The 19,879-nt window shown below is 30.4% G+C and overlaps 2 protein-coding genes across 2 annotated transcripts; both read left to right on the top strand.

The window, feature by feature from the left end:
• Positions 1 to 11,889: 11,889 nt before the first annotated feature.
• Positions 11,890 to 12,924, top strand: LOC143545296 (F-box/kelch-repeat protein At3g23880-like). Its single transcript, XM_077037217.1, has one exon. It carries the CDS (start codon positions 11,890 to 11,892, stop codon positions 12,922 to 12,924), a length of 1,035 nt encoding a protein of 344 aa, XP_076893332.1.
• Positions 12,925 to 16,651: 3,727 nt separating this feature from the next.
• On the top strand, positions 16,652 to 19,649 carry LOC143545295 (uncharacterized). Its single transcript, XM_077037216.1, has 6 exons — positions 16,652 to 17,400; positions 17,476 to 17,632; positions 17,743 to 17,890; positions 18,076 to 18,635; positions 19,102 to 19,173; positions 19,272 to 19,649. The coding sequence occupies exons 1-6, from the start codon at positions 16,652 to 16,654 to the stop codon at positions 19,647 to 19,649; spliced, it is 2,064 nt and encodes a 687-aa protein (XP_076893331.1).
• Positions 19,650 to 19,879: the final 230 nt, after the last annotated feature.

Genomic DNA, 19,879 nt, shown 5'->3' with positions numbered 1-19,879 from the left:
AAAACAGTAAAAATGTGGAAAAACCTTATAAAAGCAACCGACTAAATTGAAATCAACTAATTTGATTTTTAAGCATTTATTTATTCATTCAATAAATATTATTATTATTATTATTATTATTATTATTATTATATTTTGTAATACATATATTTCTCATTTCTCACTTTACTTAAAACATAAACAGATTTTCAGTTTTTGATCATAGCTTCTTCCGCATTAAAAAATGGGTGTATAAAAATGTATGCATATACACATAGTAGTACTATGTACTCTGCAGTAGTACCATATGTTGTTTTTGTAGCTTTTATTATATTATTGGTTATAAAACAAAAGGTCTATATATATACTTATTTATTTAGAAATAACTAATAAGTTTATTTTTAAGTTTCAAATGACTTTAAATCTAAATAATGATTATGTAAAAAGAAAAGAAAAATTACCTTAAAAATCTTGTTTGCCCTAACATGTTAATAAATTTCATGACTTGGTGGTCATCGAGGTTTTGTAAGGGTTTTCTTCATGGCTAAAGTTAAAATACAAATGAAGATAAAAATGAGAAATGTGAGAAGGATTTGTAATCACATAAAAAACCTTAAAAAATAAATCCAAAAAAATAAGAAAAAAAAAACATAACTCAAATTATAAATAAAAAACGTAAAAATTTAAAAACTAAAATGTTTCCGCCATCATTCACGTTCAAAAAAACAATAGAATTGACGAAAAGACACAATACCGAGATTACACACTGACGAAAATGAACAAAAAACACAATTATAATTAAAAAAAGGCATGATAGATCTCAAAATATAGCACAATGTCAAACGAAATATAGCACAATATTGAATAATATAACACAATACATAAACAAAACAAAAAGTCACAATGTCAAGGAAAAAAGACACAATCAATAACGAAAATAAACACACAACACAATGATAAACAAAAAGACATAATGATCTTTTTCACCCACCATTGTGTTTTTGTTTTTTTTTTTTTTGAGAACTAGAAAGACGGTGAAAACATTTTTGTGTTTTTACTTTTTTACGTTTTTTATTAAATTTTGAGTTATGATTTTTTAATTTTTTTAGAGGTTTTTTTTTTACAAATCCTACTAATCAAATTAATTTTTATTCCATTTTATAGAAAAACTTGAGCATTTCTTCCTAGGGTATGGATTCGAGTCTTTAAAGGGGAGATATTACTAGTACTCTTGCAGGATTAGGTGTGTTTGATGTTAAAAAAAAAACTAAAGAAACTAACATTAATAAAATAAAAAAGATAAAATCAAAAGATTAGTTAAATAAATAGAATAATTGAATGATTCTTTAAATATCTTTATCTTTACTATATATAATTTAGCAAACAAGGGTAAATTAAGACGGCACTTTTTAAGTAAATTACAAGTTTTAATGCATGTTGCACAACATATATCAAGGGTAAAAGGGTCATTAACACAACAAATATCACGTTTTATTCATTCTTTCTTAATATATTTATAATTTTTACCCTTTAACTTTAACTACCATATGAAAATTTTAAACATCTATGCAAAACTACCCCCCTCATCTTTAACCCTCAACTAGACAATTGTATTTTATTTTTTAACTTTCTAATATTTTTAATATAATATGCTTAAAAAAAAGAAAAAAACATACCGTTGCAACGAGCTCATTTTTGTCTACGTACTGATATAAAAAAATTTCAAAACCGATGTGTTTTTTAAAACTTACAAGTCAATGAAGCATCAAGGTACAACACCACTATGCAAGTATAAATAAACCTATAAATACTTAAACATATATGAAATTACAAAACAAGTCCTCCCATCTCATTTTAAACATCACGTGTCAATTTAAATATATTTTACAATTTTTACCCTTTATCTTTAACTACCTTATGAAAATTTTAAAAATGTATACAACATTGCCCCCTCATCTTTAACTCTCAACTTGACAATTATATTTAATGTTTTAACTTTATAGTATTTTTAATATATTATGCTTTAAAAAAAAGACAAACATACAATTGTAACGAGCTCATTTTTGTCGACGTTTCAATATAAAAAACTTTCAAAACCGATGTGTTTTTTAAAACGTACAAGTCAATAAAGAATTAACGTACAACTCAAATATGCAACAATATGTAAACCTATACAATGTTCAAATACATAAACATTTATTAATGTGCAACCCACCCATGTTCTATAGTGGTTTATCAATTATGAATTTACAAAACCAACCCTCCCATTTATACAAGTAACATTCCAGAATAAATAGAATAAAATCACTACAACTGATATACAAAATGGTAACAACTTCACTAAAATTTTGAAAGTCAAACTAAAATATAGCACACTCCACATCATACGTATATGGTTTGGTAACTAAAAATAAGTGGTGTTTGGTCAACTAAAAATAAGTTGTGTTAATATAAAGCCTAACATTTGTCAATAAATGCAAAAAAATTATCCATGAAGCAAAAATCTCATAAATAAATTATCAATATCAATTTAACACCTTTTTTATATAACAATACTAACCTGTCAACACCATATGCAATAGCGGCACCCGTTGGCTCGTTGATGATTTTGGCACCATTCAAACCGCCAATCACTACAGCATCATTGGTAGCCCACTTTTGCTTAATCGAAGAAGGCTGCACCAATAAAAAAGAAAAACAATAGCATTCAGTTTTATAATGACATGTCTATTTTTTTAAAGAAACAAAAAATAAATTAACGAGAAAGATATAACTGATCAAACTTTAAGTTACATGTTTTGTAGACAATTATGCAAATAATAATGATATACGATTCAATAAATTTTTTTATATCTACATATCTAAATTTTATAAAGGACCAAAAAATATATTAACAAGGGATACATAACTTATATTTTCAAGTTTTATAGGTAATGTTGTTGATATAATAAGAATATATAGTTAATTACATTTATCATATATGTTTAAAATCCTATTACTTAGAATTAATAAAAATAAAATATTATATAATAACTCAGCGGGAAACAAATAAACATTCCTCAAGTATGTAATTTGAAAATTTAATTTCATCTATAACTGCTCCTATATTACATGATTACAAAGAAAGTGGGGTAATGCAGTTTTTTTTTAATTTAATCTTCTATATAAACATTAAATTATACACAAAATCTTGTTTCACTCATGGATCATCCGACTAAAAACATCGAACAAGCTAGGCTCAAAGATGATTCCTTACATCTCACCGATTACAAGCTTGAAGGCAAGTCAAATCTTCAATCCGATAAGGTAACTTCTTTGATCAATTTATTTTTAAAATATTCTATTATCTAATGTCTACTTTGTATAAACTCAGGTGCTTCAGCCAATAATTTTCAATGATTCTCTTATAAAGGTGACGCATTTTAAATTATAACTTCTTTTAGTACATAAATATACAACATATATTTACGTCATACTCAAATTTTCCACCCTTTACAGGATGAGGATGATTCTGACAGTGTTGAGATAATTTCTTATGGGTCTGAATTTAGTCCCTACAAGTCTCAACTTCAACGTGAATTTAGTGACGAGGTAATACTATTGTTTTCATATATTTTACCTATTTTCTTAATTGACGATCTACTATTTTTAAGGATCGTGAATTTGCTGCTAAGGATCATCAATTTGCAATGAAGGCCAAAAGGTTAAAAAATCTTGAAGAATGGAACTGGAATGATGCGATTGAGGTTAGCAACTCTGATGAAAATGAGGATCAACATAAGTTACGTGATGCATCAAATTTTGGCCCAAAGACAAACTTTTAAATCAAGATACCACGAGTCTCCGTTCAGAAGCGGAATAGATTCCATCTGATTTAATTTTATTCCTTGCTTTGTTTCCTTATGTTTTTTAGCTAGCTTATGACGTTATTACTTTGTTTTGAGTTGCCTTGTGTTGAGTTACTTTATTTTAATTTGCTTTATTATGAACTAATATATATATATATATATATATATATATATATATATTCTAAGGTTGATGTTATTTATGTATGTTATTTATGTTTATACAGATGTAGGATCGAATAAAAAACTTTTTTTACATAAGAAATGAAGGGACCAATCAAAAAGTAGGAAATAAATTAATTATAAAGGGCATAATGGTCACTTGACAATCCCTTAAATATCGATAACTATATGGTAGTTATATAGGACGTGGACATATTTGCTTTATTATGGAGATATTTAGTTTTATGTTCAAAACTTAATTATCGTTCATAATCATAATTAATATACTACTGTTTTAATGAAGAAAATGATGAAGATATGAATGATATATTGTTGTTTTAATTTTCAATTTATGAAGATACTACAAACAAAATTTATGAATAATTATTGTTTATATTATCCGTAAACTATTTTTCTCTGTTGTTATATTGTTATGTTGAATAATTTAATATTAATTTTTTTGTTGACATCATGTTGTTATTACTTATTAGTGTTATATGCTGGTACAAATTTAATATTAATTTGTTTTGTTGACAACATTGCGTTACTATTATTATGCTTATATAAATTTAATACTAATATGCTTTTTTTTTAATTTTTTTATGTGTTAATATACTATATTGTTATTCTAATTTGTTGTTTTAAGTTTTTGCTAATAACTTTGTGTTGATATAGTTAATAAAAAAATATTTGTGTGTTGAGTATATACTTTTTGACAACAGTATTATATGTTTTTTTATTTGATTTCCCCAAAATTCGCTAGGGAGACCATTGAAGGAGAATAAAGGGGAACAATTGTTTTAAAACATTCCCAAAATACCCTTTAATCACTTGAAATTAACCTTCTATTTACATATATGCCACTAAGATTTTATAAACCATTGATCAGCCTAAATTAGTGGTTGATATCTTTTCCTATATTCTCATGTTAACAAAGTTTTGCATAAGGTAATTTTTAAACAATAAAAAACGTATACTTTAGATGGGAATTATGAAAAAAAAAGTATACTTTGTTTTTTAAATATCACTTATAAAATTGGCAAATCTATCTATCTGATTTATTTTAATTAAAACTATATTATGTAATGACTATTCTACCATTTGGTGCATTTTCAAACAAACACCCCCCCCCCCCCTTCCCTAACCATTAAAAAACATCTAAGCTAAACTAAACGAGGTATGTTAGATAAACATTTTGTATTTTTTTAATTTTGCATTTTTTTCCGGGTTTTTATTTATTTATTTTTATACTTTTAATTGGTTCAAAGTTAGAATCTCATTTCTTTGATGTATGTTACTTTTGTTGTTTGGATAATGCATCCTTGTATATTTTAATTAGCCGTCACAAACACTAGAATAATCAGGTAACGTTCTTTTACATGAAAAAATAACCAAAATAGAGTATTTTAACATGAAAAAATAACCAAAATAGAGTATTTATTATATTCAGTTTTTAATTATATTTTAATAATAAAGTTATTTCATAAACGATTTTCCTGTGTTTATTACTCACTTTTTATGAAACCATTGTTACTTGAATTTTAAATATTAAATTAAATTAAATCTCAGATGTGTTAACAGTTATTAAACGTGGGTTCCTATTTTTTGTGGGTGTGTTGCTTCAATTAAATCTCAAATGTGCTTCAACACTCACAATCTGAACTATCATTCCAATTCAACAGTTTTCAGCAAGTTCTTCCCTTTGTAGGTATGTTATGTTTAGACTCTTTTAGTATTTTACTTATACAGTTCCTTATCTGTTTTTTTGTGATTACATTCTCAGATTATTTTAAGGTCTCTCCGTGAATTGAAAGCTTGAACACTTTTGTATCTACTCTCAAAATTCCTTAAAGGTATGTGCTTTATTTGTTTTATAATTGTTCTTACTGTTTGTATACATTCTAAAAATATGTGCTACATTATTGTGTGTTATATGTTTTAGTTTGGTATGTGTTTTAGATGTTTAATTTGTTACTTATACTTGTTTATGTGTTTCGCACAGTTTGATAGATTATTTATTAAATGCTTTTTTTATAGTTTTGTCATTTTATAGTTAATGAAACCTTTTTTTTCAAACATAATGTAATAAGGCAGTATGAAATACACACTAAAAGACAACAAAAACAATAATTTTTAAAACAAGCTTACCAGTAGTGTAGTGTTTCTGATATGTGGCGGCTGCAAATTATAATCATTGAACGCCTTTCGTCAAAAGTTGCATATTGCTCGTATTGGGCTGCCACTCTCAGTTCTTAAGCTTTTCTTGAACACCTGGCATCTTGATCATTTTCTCCTCAAATCTTTATCTCATTTTCCGAATCTTCACCTATATAAGTTCAAAATTAGTAACCAACTAGAATTTAGTACCCGCACTTTGCGCTAGGTTTTGAAGAAGATAACATCAATATCCGAACATCAAAACACTAAAAGCATAATAAAAACAAATGAAAAGAAATCAACTCGAGAGTTACATCCCCGCCATTGCTGCAACATAGGTTGCCATAATAACTTGATCTTATTAAAGTAATAGCTGGAACACATATAATAACTTTAACTAACATGTTGAAACGGGCCAATCCGGGTTCAGTTAAAATACTAACCATATAAATAGTGTTAAAATATCAAGTAATCAATAACTGAAATTAAGTAGCGGGTTGAAACGGGTCATTTCAGGTTCAACTAACATATGAAGTGAAACCAATTGCCTAAATTATCATTTTATGAGATAAGAACTGAATGAAAACTAAAACAGGAAAAAAAAAGTGTTTCAAAGCCAAATTTTTACCCGGACCAAATCCGCACTCATATAAAACAAACTTTTTGACTCGAACTTATTTTACGTTTTAAAGTTTACACTAAATATAAAACACCCCTACCTTTTGAAGTTCAATCAAAACTGCGTTTGAAATTTTTTGCAACTTTTGTATTTGTGATCTTTCCGCTAGCCTGCACAATAACCTAATTTTACTAATCTCACACACCAATATAAAACAATTGACCATAAAAATATGTAAATAGAAATCACTTACACTAACTTCCGCACAATGATCGGCTTCGCTATCTTTCTTTTGTTTCTCGAGTATCCTTAGGTACTGTCACACCCTCAAAATCCACTAACGGAGTTTTACCGTCAGAGGGTGTGAACTGGCAGGATCGGAATCATCAGTTATAATCAAACCATAAAATAAAGTTTCAAAACCATGAAAACGTTTACGAGTAATTAAATACGGAAGCGTAAAAACCTTTAATCAAAAGTTGCGTCACGCAGGACGACTTAAAACCAAAGATAATCGTTAAAAATAAGTTTGCAGGACAAAAGCGTTTTCAATCAATGCATGTTCCTAAACCGCGCGCCCGCCTCGGCTACCTGAGAATAACATACTAAAAGTGTCAACACAAGGTTGGTGAGTTCACAAGTTATATAAAATAAATCGTTTAGCGTTTGCGTTCAGCGTTTTACGTTAAGCGTTTTGCGTAACCACGTTACGGCATTTTGCGTTAAGCGTTTTGCGTTACCAGATAGTGTTATGTCAAATTATATATCGATAGGTAGCTAGTCTATACAACAAGTATTACTAAGTGTTCGACACCGAAGCTGACTCGTTTAGTAAGTGCCTTGTCACCAGGTCATCCAGACCATGGTACGTGTTAGCCAAAATTACACCCGCTCGACCTCCGGTCGAGTTTAGCGTTGGGTGAGGTTTGTCAAACCCAGTAGAACTACTCAACAGTGACTCGCTATTCTAAATATTAACCGGTTCGATGTGTAGGACTTCAAATGTTTCGTTTGCCACTTAGCCTTTACAAGTGATATATAATTTATAACAAAATCTTAAATGCGTTGTGGAGTATGTTATCTCCCCCAAGTGAAAAGCGTTTGAAAACAGTTTAAAGAGGGGAAAGTGAAACTCACTGTTTGCGAAGAATTCCCCAAAATAAATCACCAAGATGCGCGTCACCGAAAAACTCTCTCTAACGTTTTAAAACAACAAAGAGATTTTTCTAAGTGTCGGAATATTATCGAGTCTCTAGACCCGGCACATAATACCTATGCACATAACATGTTTCGTGTTTCGTTCGTGAATCGTGTGTGACTTTAACAAGTGTTTTTGTGACACATCACATGTGTAAGCAACCATATACGTGTCATGTATTCATAACGTACATTACTAGCAATTCTTCCCCGTAAGGGCATTTTGGTCAACAATTAACAATCAACTAGCCATTATTCCCCATAAGGGCATTTTGGTCAAATTATGACAATCAATTAGCAGTTCTTCCCCGCAAGGGCATTTTAGTCAAAACACGACAATTATCTTGTAATCATTCCCCTCAAGGGCAATTTGGTCAAAACACGATAATAAATTAGCAAGTATCATATTTCATGCATTGTCACAAAACTCAGCAGCTAGTTTCACCGAGACAGAAATCCTACTAGAAAGATTGTACTACTTCACCGATCATAGCATCTCAATTAATTTACCAAAAATCATCACAGAAGCACATACGTCTTAGGTTTCCAGAACATATTTTATTACATTTTTATTCCTCACAGTTTTCTCACAATCATCAAATCATTACAGCAAACTCATAACAGTCAGATTCATGCACAACAGAATGTTATTTGCAATTCCCATTAAACGAAAAATCCAATAAATGCAAGACCACTTGGGTTAGGTTCCTAACTCAATGAGTCAACTTCCAGAAGTGGAACCAACCCAATTGGTCTCGTAGTTCATGAGATATAATATTTACAAAACAACCTAACAGCAGGTCTAACAGCTCAGCTTTGCACAACGTTTTTGTAAAATCATAAAAGTTAACTTCTACTTGTCCAAAAATTACAAATTTATACTTTATAGAAACTAGACTCAACCTAGTTTACTGCAGTACCAATAATCTCAACCAATTTTCACGTTTACACTTCGTTACAGTCACTTAAACATCATATACACATTCTGTCCAGAAACAGTTTGCATCCAAACTCCACATAATAACAATCTATGAACTATCATGCATTCATATGACCCTCTAGACTCCATAAACACCATCCATGCACATCAATTACATATTACATACTTGATTAGGGTTTGTGTTTGAACTCAAATCAAAGACACAACAATCATCATGCAACAAGATTCAATCTAGTTATCAAATCATCATCCAAATAACAACAATCATATTAACTATATGCACTCATGAAATCGGCCAGCTTGGGTTTGTTATTAACCCAACAAACATCAAAATCAATCAACAAGAATGTAAAGGATGATCAATTATACCTTCCTAGCACCTAGTTCTTCAATCAAACACTTGATTTGAGGGTTGAATGTGTATGTAGAGTGGACGGCAGCCAAGGAGAGGGGGGGAGGGGTGGGGTTCCGATCGGGTTAGGGTTAATAATAATAATACTAGTTAGGGTTAAGTTATTGATATATTTATAGACATACAAGTTACACTCAAGTCCCTCCACTTTCAATTGTTGTTTTTCTAACTTAACCAACTAGTTTATGTCTTGAGTTAACGTTTTATACTATGTTATCACATAACACATAAGTCTAACACATAATTATCACATAATTATTGTTTTAACGTTTTTCGTTTATTCATTAATCGTTTGCGTTTCGGTGCAAATCCCGAAAGACTACACATGTAGTAAGTGTTAAGCGTCATTTAAACCCTAGTTTAAATGTAATGAAGTGTGTGTTATAGATTCAATGATCTTAAGTTTGAATTGACAGAGTTGAGTTAACGGAGTTAACCTGAAATTGACGATTGTCACAGGTACTTAACCAACTGACCAGAATGTAATCTTGTCTTGTGCCTATCAATTTTAACAATTAACAACTAAGTAACCACATTAACAATATTTTATCAATACTAATCACATAAACAATTTGACTATAAGTGATGAAAATATGAAATCAAACCCTAATAACTATCAACTTTTTATTCATCAAACCCCAAAAAATCAAGAAAAGATAAAAACTAAATCATAACAATCTACACAATTAAAAAGAACTCGTACCTATAAAGAAATCAAATTGGGGATTTCACCATGGTTTTCGGTGTTTGACCGCCGGCGATTGCGTGGTGGCCAAAAGACGCCGGACGGCTGATGTCTGATTTGTTTGGAATGATTGTTAGATGTGCCCTTGGTTGTGTGTGTCTGTGTTTTCTGGAGTTGGAACTTAGAACAAGGGTTTGAGAAGATTAAAGTGGTTTGGGAAAAACGAAAAATAATTTACCCGATGTTTGACCAATTTAGATAAATTACACATTTAACTTTTTTGTTTGATTTGAATTTAAAAATTACCTTATCTATATTAGTTAAAAAAAGAATTAATAAAATATGTTAATTTCCAAAAACCAAAAAATTATACATCGTAATAAGGTTAGTGTTAATTTACTAAATTAAGCAAGTAATTTATATTTTATGTTATTGATATTAAGAAATTGATTTAGAAAAACCTACATTTAAGTATTTATTTCTTTCTTTATTTTCAAATTCAAAGATTTATCGTATTTTCTTCTTTATTCGAATCTTTATCTACATTTCATCCATGGATGTTATGTGTCAGGTTTGAGACTAGTTTAGGTATTCTCAACCACATACCCAATTATTAGACTATTCATGCTGGGATGTGTTTGTTTAGTCGGTTGAGTGTATTTCATTAAAAGAAATAAAAAACTGAAAACTCAAATATTAGGAAAAACCTGTTTGAAGTGACAATAAGTCGGCTGTAGTCTAACACATCTAAACCCATTTTCTCATTTATATTGCCAAATTAAAATTTCTAATGTTTCATAATATCGTTTCTCTTTTTAAAAAAACATATGAATATAAAAAAACTAATCTTATCCCATTATTATTTTTTTATTTTTTAAATAGAAAGTTCATTATTTTTTTCTCATCATTATTATTATTATTATTTAATCTTATTCCATTATTATTTTTTTATATCTTTTTAAATACGAAAGTTCATTTTTTTCCCATTATTATTATTTTTTTAAATCCTATTATTAGTTTTTTTTTCATAAATAAATCATATTTCCATATCACTTATTTATGATGCCTTCTAAGTTATTTCGGTTTCTTACCAATTCATATTATGGTTTCTCTTCTATAGTGTATTATATATATATGTGTGTATGTGTGTTTTTTAATTTATATTATTTTCTAATATAATGAAAGCTAAAGATAATGTAATATATATTTATTAAAAAAATATTAGTTGAGTTGGATTGTCGATGAAAATAATCTTAAAGCCTATCCCAACCCAGTCCCAAGTCCAAAATGTTTCAGATTTTCTTGTCGAGTTCAGGTTTAATTGTCATCCATATCTCCATCTTTATTTATAAGTAACTCTTGTATGTTTGTATCATTTTTATTTTTGTTTAGTTTCACCTTGTATGATTTTTTTTGTTACTTTGTTGTTTTATAACAATATGGTATGTGGTATAGATATATTAACCCTTCAACTAAAAATTTTTCGTTCTTTCATCGGTTAGAAGTACAAAGGTAGTCTAATTACTTTGAATAATATTATGTCATTTAGTTGGCGCCTCCTAATCTAAAATTATAAAATATACATATGATTATGGTATAATTCGTTTATTTACACATATTATAACTAATTGTGTTTCAATTACGTTCATGTATTAAATTTGTAGTATTCGCTAATATGAACTCGTAAATAAGAAATTCAGTTTCATTTATATAGTCAGAAACAACCAAATTTATATTATTTATATACACAAGAAACTCCTTTTTGGTTTTTGTATTTACTAAATATATTTTTGTTATTTTTATATTTAATACATTTGACATGTTAAACTAAACATGATTTGTCTTTTTCCAAACTACATTGTTTAGATCAAAATGATATCTTCCCTTCCAGTTATGGTATTAATGTTGGAGATTATTGCAAAACTCCCTCCAAATGTTGTAGCCCAATGCAAGACCGTCTGTAAGGAATGGTTAGATTTCATATCAACGCCGATTTTTCTAAAGGCTCACTGTGATTACATGAGAGCATCGGGTGATCAGAAACTCCTCGAGGCAGGTCCACGATCGTGCAAGGCTCGTTCGTTGAATTATAAAGTCGCGAACTATTTATTGCCTACCAACATTAGCATCCCGTTTAATGCTCGTCCGGAAAAATTTTTATTCTTAGCTACTTTAGACGGCATGGTATGTGTTTGCCTAATAACCACATGGGAGATGTTTGTTTGGAATCCATTAACAACCGTCTTCAAAAAATTATCTAACTCCAATTCACAAGGATTCTATAAATATAACCGTGATGCAATCGGCTTTTGTGCTGACTCTTCATCTGATTACAACATTGTACACATAAAACGTAGACGGGGTACTTTGGCCGTTTATGTCTATTCAATGCGATTAAGCTCATGGAGGACCGTGCGCTTCCTAAAAAAGCGTGCGTACCATCATGAAACCTTCAATTGGTCTCCGGGAACTTTATGTGGTGATGGTTTATACTTCACGGTTGCCCAATACTGGCATTTGGGTCAAAAAATGATACTTCGGTTTGACGTAAACACGATGGAATTTTCAGAATTATGCTTTTCGGATGTCTATGGTTATGGAAATTTGGGTGTTTTAGCCGATATAAAATCCGAGCTCCATATGCTTGTTAGTCCTGGATCTAAAGAATTCGGGACTGTAAGTTTGTGGAAGTTATATGACGATGTATGGATAAAGTTATTATCTTATAGTCTTAAAGTGTCTATGAGATTTCCACTTATTACCTCTATCACGTATTACAATTTAAGTGGCTCGTGTATTGTGATGACGGAGTGGGGACAATTGCTTGAAGTTGATTTGAGGTTCGATGAGCTCGGTTATAAATTTCCTTCCTTTTGTAGCGAATTCAATCATGGTGCAATCTATACCGAGACTATAGTTTCTCCCTAATTTTAGTCTCGGGCGCTTCTATCATGCATTTGTTACAATGTTTGACTTTATGTTTTTCCGGTCTAATTTACTTTTTCATTTTGTGGTTACTCTATTATGTCGTTTATGTACTTTTATTTGAATGTCATGCATGCTTTACATAAAGTCTTTTCTATTTAGTACAAATTTGTATTATTGTTGTTGTTGTTGTTGTTATAAAAATGAAATCAAGGTAACTAGCAAATAAATAAGATGACGTAGAGGTTCGTGATGAATTGCGAATGGTATTGTTAAGTTAAGAAAATTAACAATCAAAATTTGTCTATCAATTCTAAAGATGTAAGAGACATAATTAAATTTTATATACATATAAGTGTTTTTGCAAAATGTTGCAAAATAGGTAAGCAATGAATTCCGAATTCTAAATGAAGTAGATATAATTGGTCAAATGGTTATAACAAGTCATGCGACCATAATCAAAATATTAAAAGAGTATATAATGGAATATTGTAAATACAATTATGAATGCCCAAATATAAAAGGTTTCAAATTTCGTTTTAGATATATATATAGTAAAGATAGTGCGTGTGTGTGTATACACATATATAATATTGACAACTAAAAAACTCGTTTATTAAAATGCAATAAAGGTTTTTATTTTATATATTACATTTCTTATATGTGTTTATGTATGTTTTATTGTTAAATACGATAGAAATCTTCATATTTAGTGTTATACTCTTTTGAAATTCATTTCTATTTTTTAATATCAAAGTATTGCATCTTTGTTTTGAAGGTTTAATTGATCATGAATGTGCATTCCATTGTTAACTCTTTTTCATCACTCACACAACACGGAGTTTGATATACCGTGGCTTTTGTTTGGGTTGATTTCATTTTGCCTATAATCGGTGAAAACAAATTGTTGATTGTTTTTCTCGACCAAACCGTAAGATCATTTTTCATCTATGCTCATGCAGTATAACTCTATTTTGGATACTAAATATATTTTATTTTTTAGAGACATCAAATAGCCGCATTCGTACCGGCACCTTTAATACACTTTTACCGTGACATGAATATAGTGGGCAACATGTTCGTACTATATCGTTTCCAAATAGAGAGTTTTGAATACATAGAGTGGCCAAAACATGAAAACCATCTCTTGCTTGCCGGTGATTTTAAGATTGTATTTAACGAACAAACTAAACTTATTAAATTTACAAGCCATGTTCCACGAGGATTCCGTTTGTACCCATTAGTGCCCACTATAAAAATTCTCACGCACGACAGGAGATATGAAAAAATAATTACCGGTACGTAAAATCATGGTCCTTACGTACGTCCTTCTATTATACGCTAATTTTATTATATACATAATATAAAGAATCTTTATATTGGTTGTAGATGTCGTTGGAAAAATTATCATGGGTTCGCGATCATGTGGGACTTATCGTTTTAGTGTGTTTCTTCAAGATGTAACGTAAGTCATTATTCGTATAAAAAAATTATATGTTTTTTGTTTTATATTTTCACTATTTTTTGGGTTTCTAATCTATTATTATATGTCACAGAGGTCACATAATACAACTATATTTAGACGACACAACACAAATCAATATTATAAAAACTTTTCGAGCAATGTTAAATAAATCTATTGTGTACGTGTCACGGGTCAAGCTGATTCGTTTGCGAGATAGTAAGTGATGCATTTTTTTTTAATTACCTATGTTAATTGTGCCATTTTTATTTGTAATTTTATACGTTTTATTTTTTTATTACTTGTAGGGAATATTTTAAGGTCAACGAATTTAACTACGATCGATTATGAACCAAACATGCCTGAGGCGCGTGATATTAAGATGATGGGTTCTTCTTATAGTCCGTGTTCGTGTTGAACAAACATTTGTTCTCTTTTGCTTACTTCCCGTTTTCTTTTAATTAAGACCTTATTATCTTTGTGTTATATTTGTTGTTTGTTTTTCTTTGCTGACTTCACAATTGAGTTTACTACACCTTGGATATTGTGTTTTTGGTTTTCTCTACTTGTGTGCTTAATTTAAAGCCTTTTGTTTCATTTTTATTAATAACAACCAATAGTTGGTTAGGATCAATAAACAAGTATTATATTTACTTCTATTTGTTGTTCAAGTACCTAAAAAATGTAAAAACAATGACTGAATGAATGAATTTCCTTTAATAAAATGAAATAATGAAAGTGTAAATGTACCAATTATCGACGACGACGGAATTTGCCTTTGATTCATCCAAACCTTTTTCTTCATGAATTATTGTATATAATTACAATGTGAGTGAGTTAGTGAGTTAGTTTTGATTGATAAATTTTTCAATTGCAATTGAATCACCAAATACTAACCTGAAACATACCAACATACAAAGTTATCTGGTATTTAAAATTATTTGATACTTCATAATTAATAATTTTTTTTTTTTTGCAAAGTAAGTGTAATGTTTATTAACTACAATAACTAAAGTGTTTAAAGACAATATCTATACACAATGAGAACAAAAGAAATGTTTTTTGGAAACAAGGTTACTCGTAATGTGTTAAAATTTAAATATGAACAACATTAAGTGATATACTTTCAACAAAATCCAATTTGCATGAATAATAAGATTTGATTTACAGTACCTTATTACTTATCAAATTTCAACAAAATACACACATCCAATTGGTGTTAACAAGCATATTTAGGTTATGCTAAGCCATAAAAGTTAAACTATGATTACTCTTCATCCATAAGACAAGCCATTTAACTAGATTAGAGACGTTGATTTATTTGCATATCTTTTCCTTTATCAAGAACACATGTATATATAAGTTGTTAGTTGGTGGTTACGAATAATTCGACATATCCATACACTTTCAACTGATATATTGTAACTCAAATAATCATCTGTATAAACTAAAAGGACATTGCATTCCATAAAATTAAATACATGTATTTTCTATTGTTACTTAATATGTGCATTTACATGTGAAACTTATTAACTAATACATCACAAATTAAGCCTAATATTCTGGACTCTTGGTATGGTTCTAATAAGTTTTTATAATAAATCATATTAAATTTGGTTAATCATAATTTTCCAAAGTATTATCATATAGATTTTTTTATTAATATTAGACTTGTATAGCATGATATTTACCCATAAAAAATTAATTATTCAAAGAAAGGTTCTCTCTCTCTCTCTATATATATATATATATTAATATAAATCACTAATTTTATTGTAACTAAAATAATTGCATATAACTAAATTTTAGCACAATCTATAATTCTCTAGACACATAATCTTGAACTTATTCTAATGTGGATGACCTTTTTTTGTTTGTTACGGTTATATAGTTTTTACAGTTATATTGTTCTCTATCTAAACTATTCAATTATAAATGTGCTATATATTTATTTATATATATATGAAATTATTGCATATATATATATATATGTATATATATATATATATGTATATATATATATAATATTCATGTATTTAATATGTATTCACATTTGTATTTTGGTTTGTTATTATTTATAGGCGGGTTATCTCGAGTTTTATCTTTGTCCCATCTCAACAGGCTTTTTCATATTTATGCAAAGGTATGATATATATTATTAACGTGTTTTTTTAGAAATGTTGGTTTATGTTGTTAACACAACTTAATAATTTCAAAATCGAGTGTGAATGTTATTATTTAATTTGCAAGGTATTTCATAAATTTACAATGACCAATGAAGAACCAAAAGATCAGAATGATGCGTCTACCTCAACTGCATCTACTTCAGTCGCAAAACGAAAGGAGTATAATAAGCAATATTATGCTTCGCGTAAAGAGAATATCAAAGCATCTAAAGTTTGTAATGGCGATGTCAGTCAAAGAGAATCGTTATTATCTTCAATGGGTAATACATCACTAGAGAGGATTCCATTAGGAACTTTACAAAGTAATGGTACTCAAATGAGACATGATACTGTGTCAAATAGTTCGGCTGAAAAACGGAGACAACGCAATATACGATATTATGATAGACGTAGAGCGAATAGAAACCGTCTATCAAATGCTGGTCCTTCTACACAAACTCCAACCGATGATCAACCATCCATCCGAGATGAGAACATAGGACAAAATGCATATAATTTTGTTTATGATGGTATTCCGAGAGAGCATCTCATCTTAAAAGAACGGAGTCCATGCCCTCATTGTGGAGCGAAACGATTTAAATTTGAATTCCCTACGTTTTGTTGTATGAATGGGAAAACAAAATTAGCAAATTCAGAAATTCCCATTGAATTATACCAACTTTTCACGTCGCAAGATGAAATTGGAGAAATATTTATGAAAAACATACGTGCTTATAACACGAATTTTTCTTTCGCCTCAATGGGTGTGACAATGGATCGTACATTGGCAAATATGAGAGACGGTGTATATACGTTTCGTGCACATAAAAGAATATATCACAGAGTCGACCAGTTGGTTTCGAGGGATGGAACACCTCGATACTTATAGTTGTATTTTTATGATCCCGATACCGAGTTAAATCTTAGACTCCAATGGCCAAATCTTGATCGAGATATTACGAAGATCTTGGCACGTGTTCTTTCTACAAACCCATATGTCAAGACATTTCGACGTCTTGCTGAACTTGGACCTCTTGACAACTACAACGTCACTTTGAATGCTTCAGTGGAGCTTGACCAAAGGGTGTACAACCGACCAACCCGTCCAAGGTTTAAATAACATTATATTATTTCATGTATTTAAAATAAACTTATAATAACCTGTTTACTTATTTATAATACAATATTATATAGGTTGCTGGTATTTGGGTTGAAGGGAATGACAATATCACTGCATACAAAAGAAGCATTGTTGTGTACGGCAGGTCTGAATATAGTCAAAATATTCAGCCGTACTATGGTTGTTATGATCCATTATCTTATCCTCTATTTTTCCCTAATGGTGAGTCGGGTTAGCATCCTAACATACCACGCCAAGGTGTATTAATCAGTGAAGTCGTCAATGATCACGACAACATCGACGAAGAGACAGAAGGTACCAATAATCTAACTCTTTTTTCAAAGTGAATATCATAAATAGTACCCTAACGTGTAATTAATTAATTATTTCCTTTCTAATCTATTCAGATGTTAACAGACAAGGTAGTAGAACAACTGTAGCTATGCGAGAGTATTACTGTTACAAGTTCCAAATTCGGTCAGTTGAAAATGTACTTCTGTTTGGTGGTAGATTGCTACAACAGTTTGGTGTAGATGTTTATATAAAGCTTGAGACGTCACGCTTACAATTTTGTGAACGAAACCAGGATAAGATAAGAGCTGATTTGTACCAAGGTATTGTGGATTGTGTTCACGCTGGTGAGGTTCGTCCGACTAGAGTCGGACAACGGATCGTGTTGCCTGCAAGTTTCATCGGAGGGCCTCGCGACATGCGACGTCGGTTTCTAGATGCTATGACTTTAGTACAAGATGACGGTAAGCCTGATTTATTCCTTACGATGACGTGTAATCCTCAATGGCCTGAGATACGTGATAACTTAAAACCTTGTCAAACCGCACAAGATCGTCCAGATCTTGTTTCAAGAGTTTTTCGTGCTAAACTTGAGGATCTTAAGGAACAACTCTTGAAAAAAATCTCCTCGGAGAAGTTAAGGCATACGTTTATGTTATCGAGTTTCAAAAACGTGGTTTGCCACATGCATATTTCCTCCTTATCATGTACCCGCAAGACAAAATTAATAATCCAGACCATTATGATAAGGTCGTGTGTGCTGAAATTCCTAATGTGCGAAGACATCCTAAAATGCATGATCTTGTTGTCAAGCACATGATGCATGGTCCTTGCGGAAATTTACAACCAGAAGCCCTTGTATGCAAGAGATGCAAGGGAACCCAAAATCTTGTCGTTTTCGCTATCCAAGACAGTTTAATGACCAAACAACACAAGGAGAGGACGCATATCCATTATATCGAAGAAGAAACAATGGAATAATGGTGGACGTACGAGGAGAATTTCTTGATAACAGATGGGTTGTCCCGTATAACCCAATGCTTTTGATGATGTTCAACTGCCACATGAATCTCGAGGCTTGCTCAAGTATAAAATATGTGAAGTATATATTCAAATATGTTTACAAAGGACATGACAAACAGGTTATTCAAATCGATCCAGATGAACAAGAGGTTGTTATTAATGAGATCAAGAGATTTCAAGATGCACGCTACGTATCTCCCCCGGAGGCTATGTGGCGTATTTTTTCCTTCCCCCTTCTCAAATCGTTCCCGCTGTATTGACGTTGCAAGTTCATCTACCTAATAAGCAGATGGTCAGGTTTAGAGATGATGATATAATGTCTGAAGTTGTTGATAGGGAAAAAAATAAGAAAACCATGCTGACTGCATTTTTTGAGACAAATAGATTGGATAAAATGGCAAGGGAATACTTGTTTAAAGATTTTCCAAAACACTTCACATGGAATGCAGGATCACGTCGTTGGAATCGTCGTGTATTAAAGCCACAAAGAGGTCGTCTTGTTTCGGCTAATCCAGCTGAAGGAGAAAGGTACTACTTACGCCTACTTTTGTCAAATGTCAAAGGGCCTACCTCTTTTGAAGATCTTTGCACAGTTAATGGTGTAAAGTATCCGACATTTCGAAGAGCAGCCCTTGAGATAGGCCTAATTGAGAACGATGATTGTTGATCACAATGTCTCACAGAAGCCTCTCTATTTCAATTTCCTAAAGCTCTTAGAGGGTTATTCGCAACAATATTGATTTTTTGTAAACCTGGAGATGTCCGCAAGTTATGGAATGACCACTTTCATTCATTGTCTGAAGATTATCGGTTACATTGTGAAAATATTCATCGAGTTCAAGATATGGTTCTTGCTGACATTAGGGGCTTTTTACAATCTATGGGTACAAGTATAAA

This window comes from Bidens hawaiensis, unplaced genomic scaffold (genome assembly GCF_021521415.1).
Source record: "Bidens hawaiensis isolate Kalapana, Puna unplaced genomic scaffold, B.hawaiensis_p1.1 tig00013897_1, whole genome shotgun sequence".
Lineage (NCBI taxonomy): Eukaryota > Viridiplantae > Streptophyta > Magnoliopsida > Asterales > Asteraceae > Bidens > Bidens hawaiensis.
This window is presented reverse-complemented; position numbering and strand designations above follow the sequence as displayed.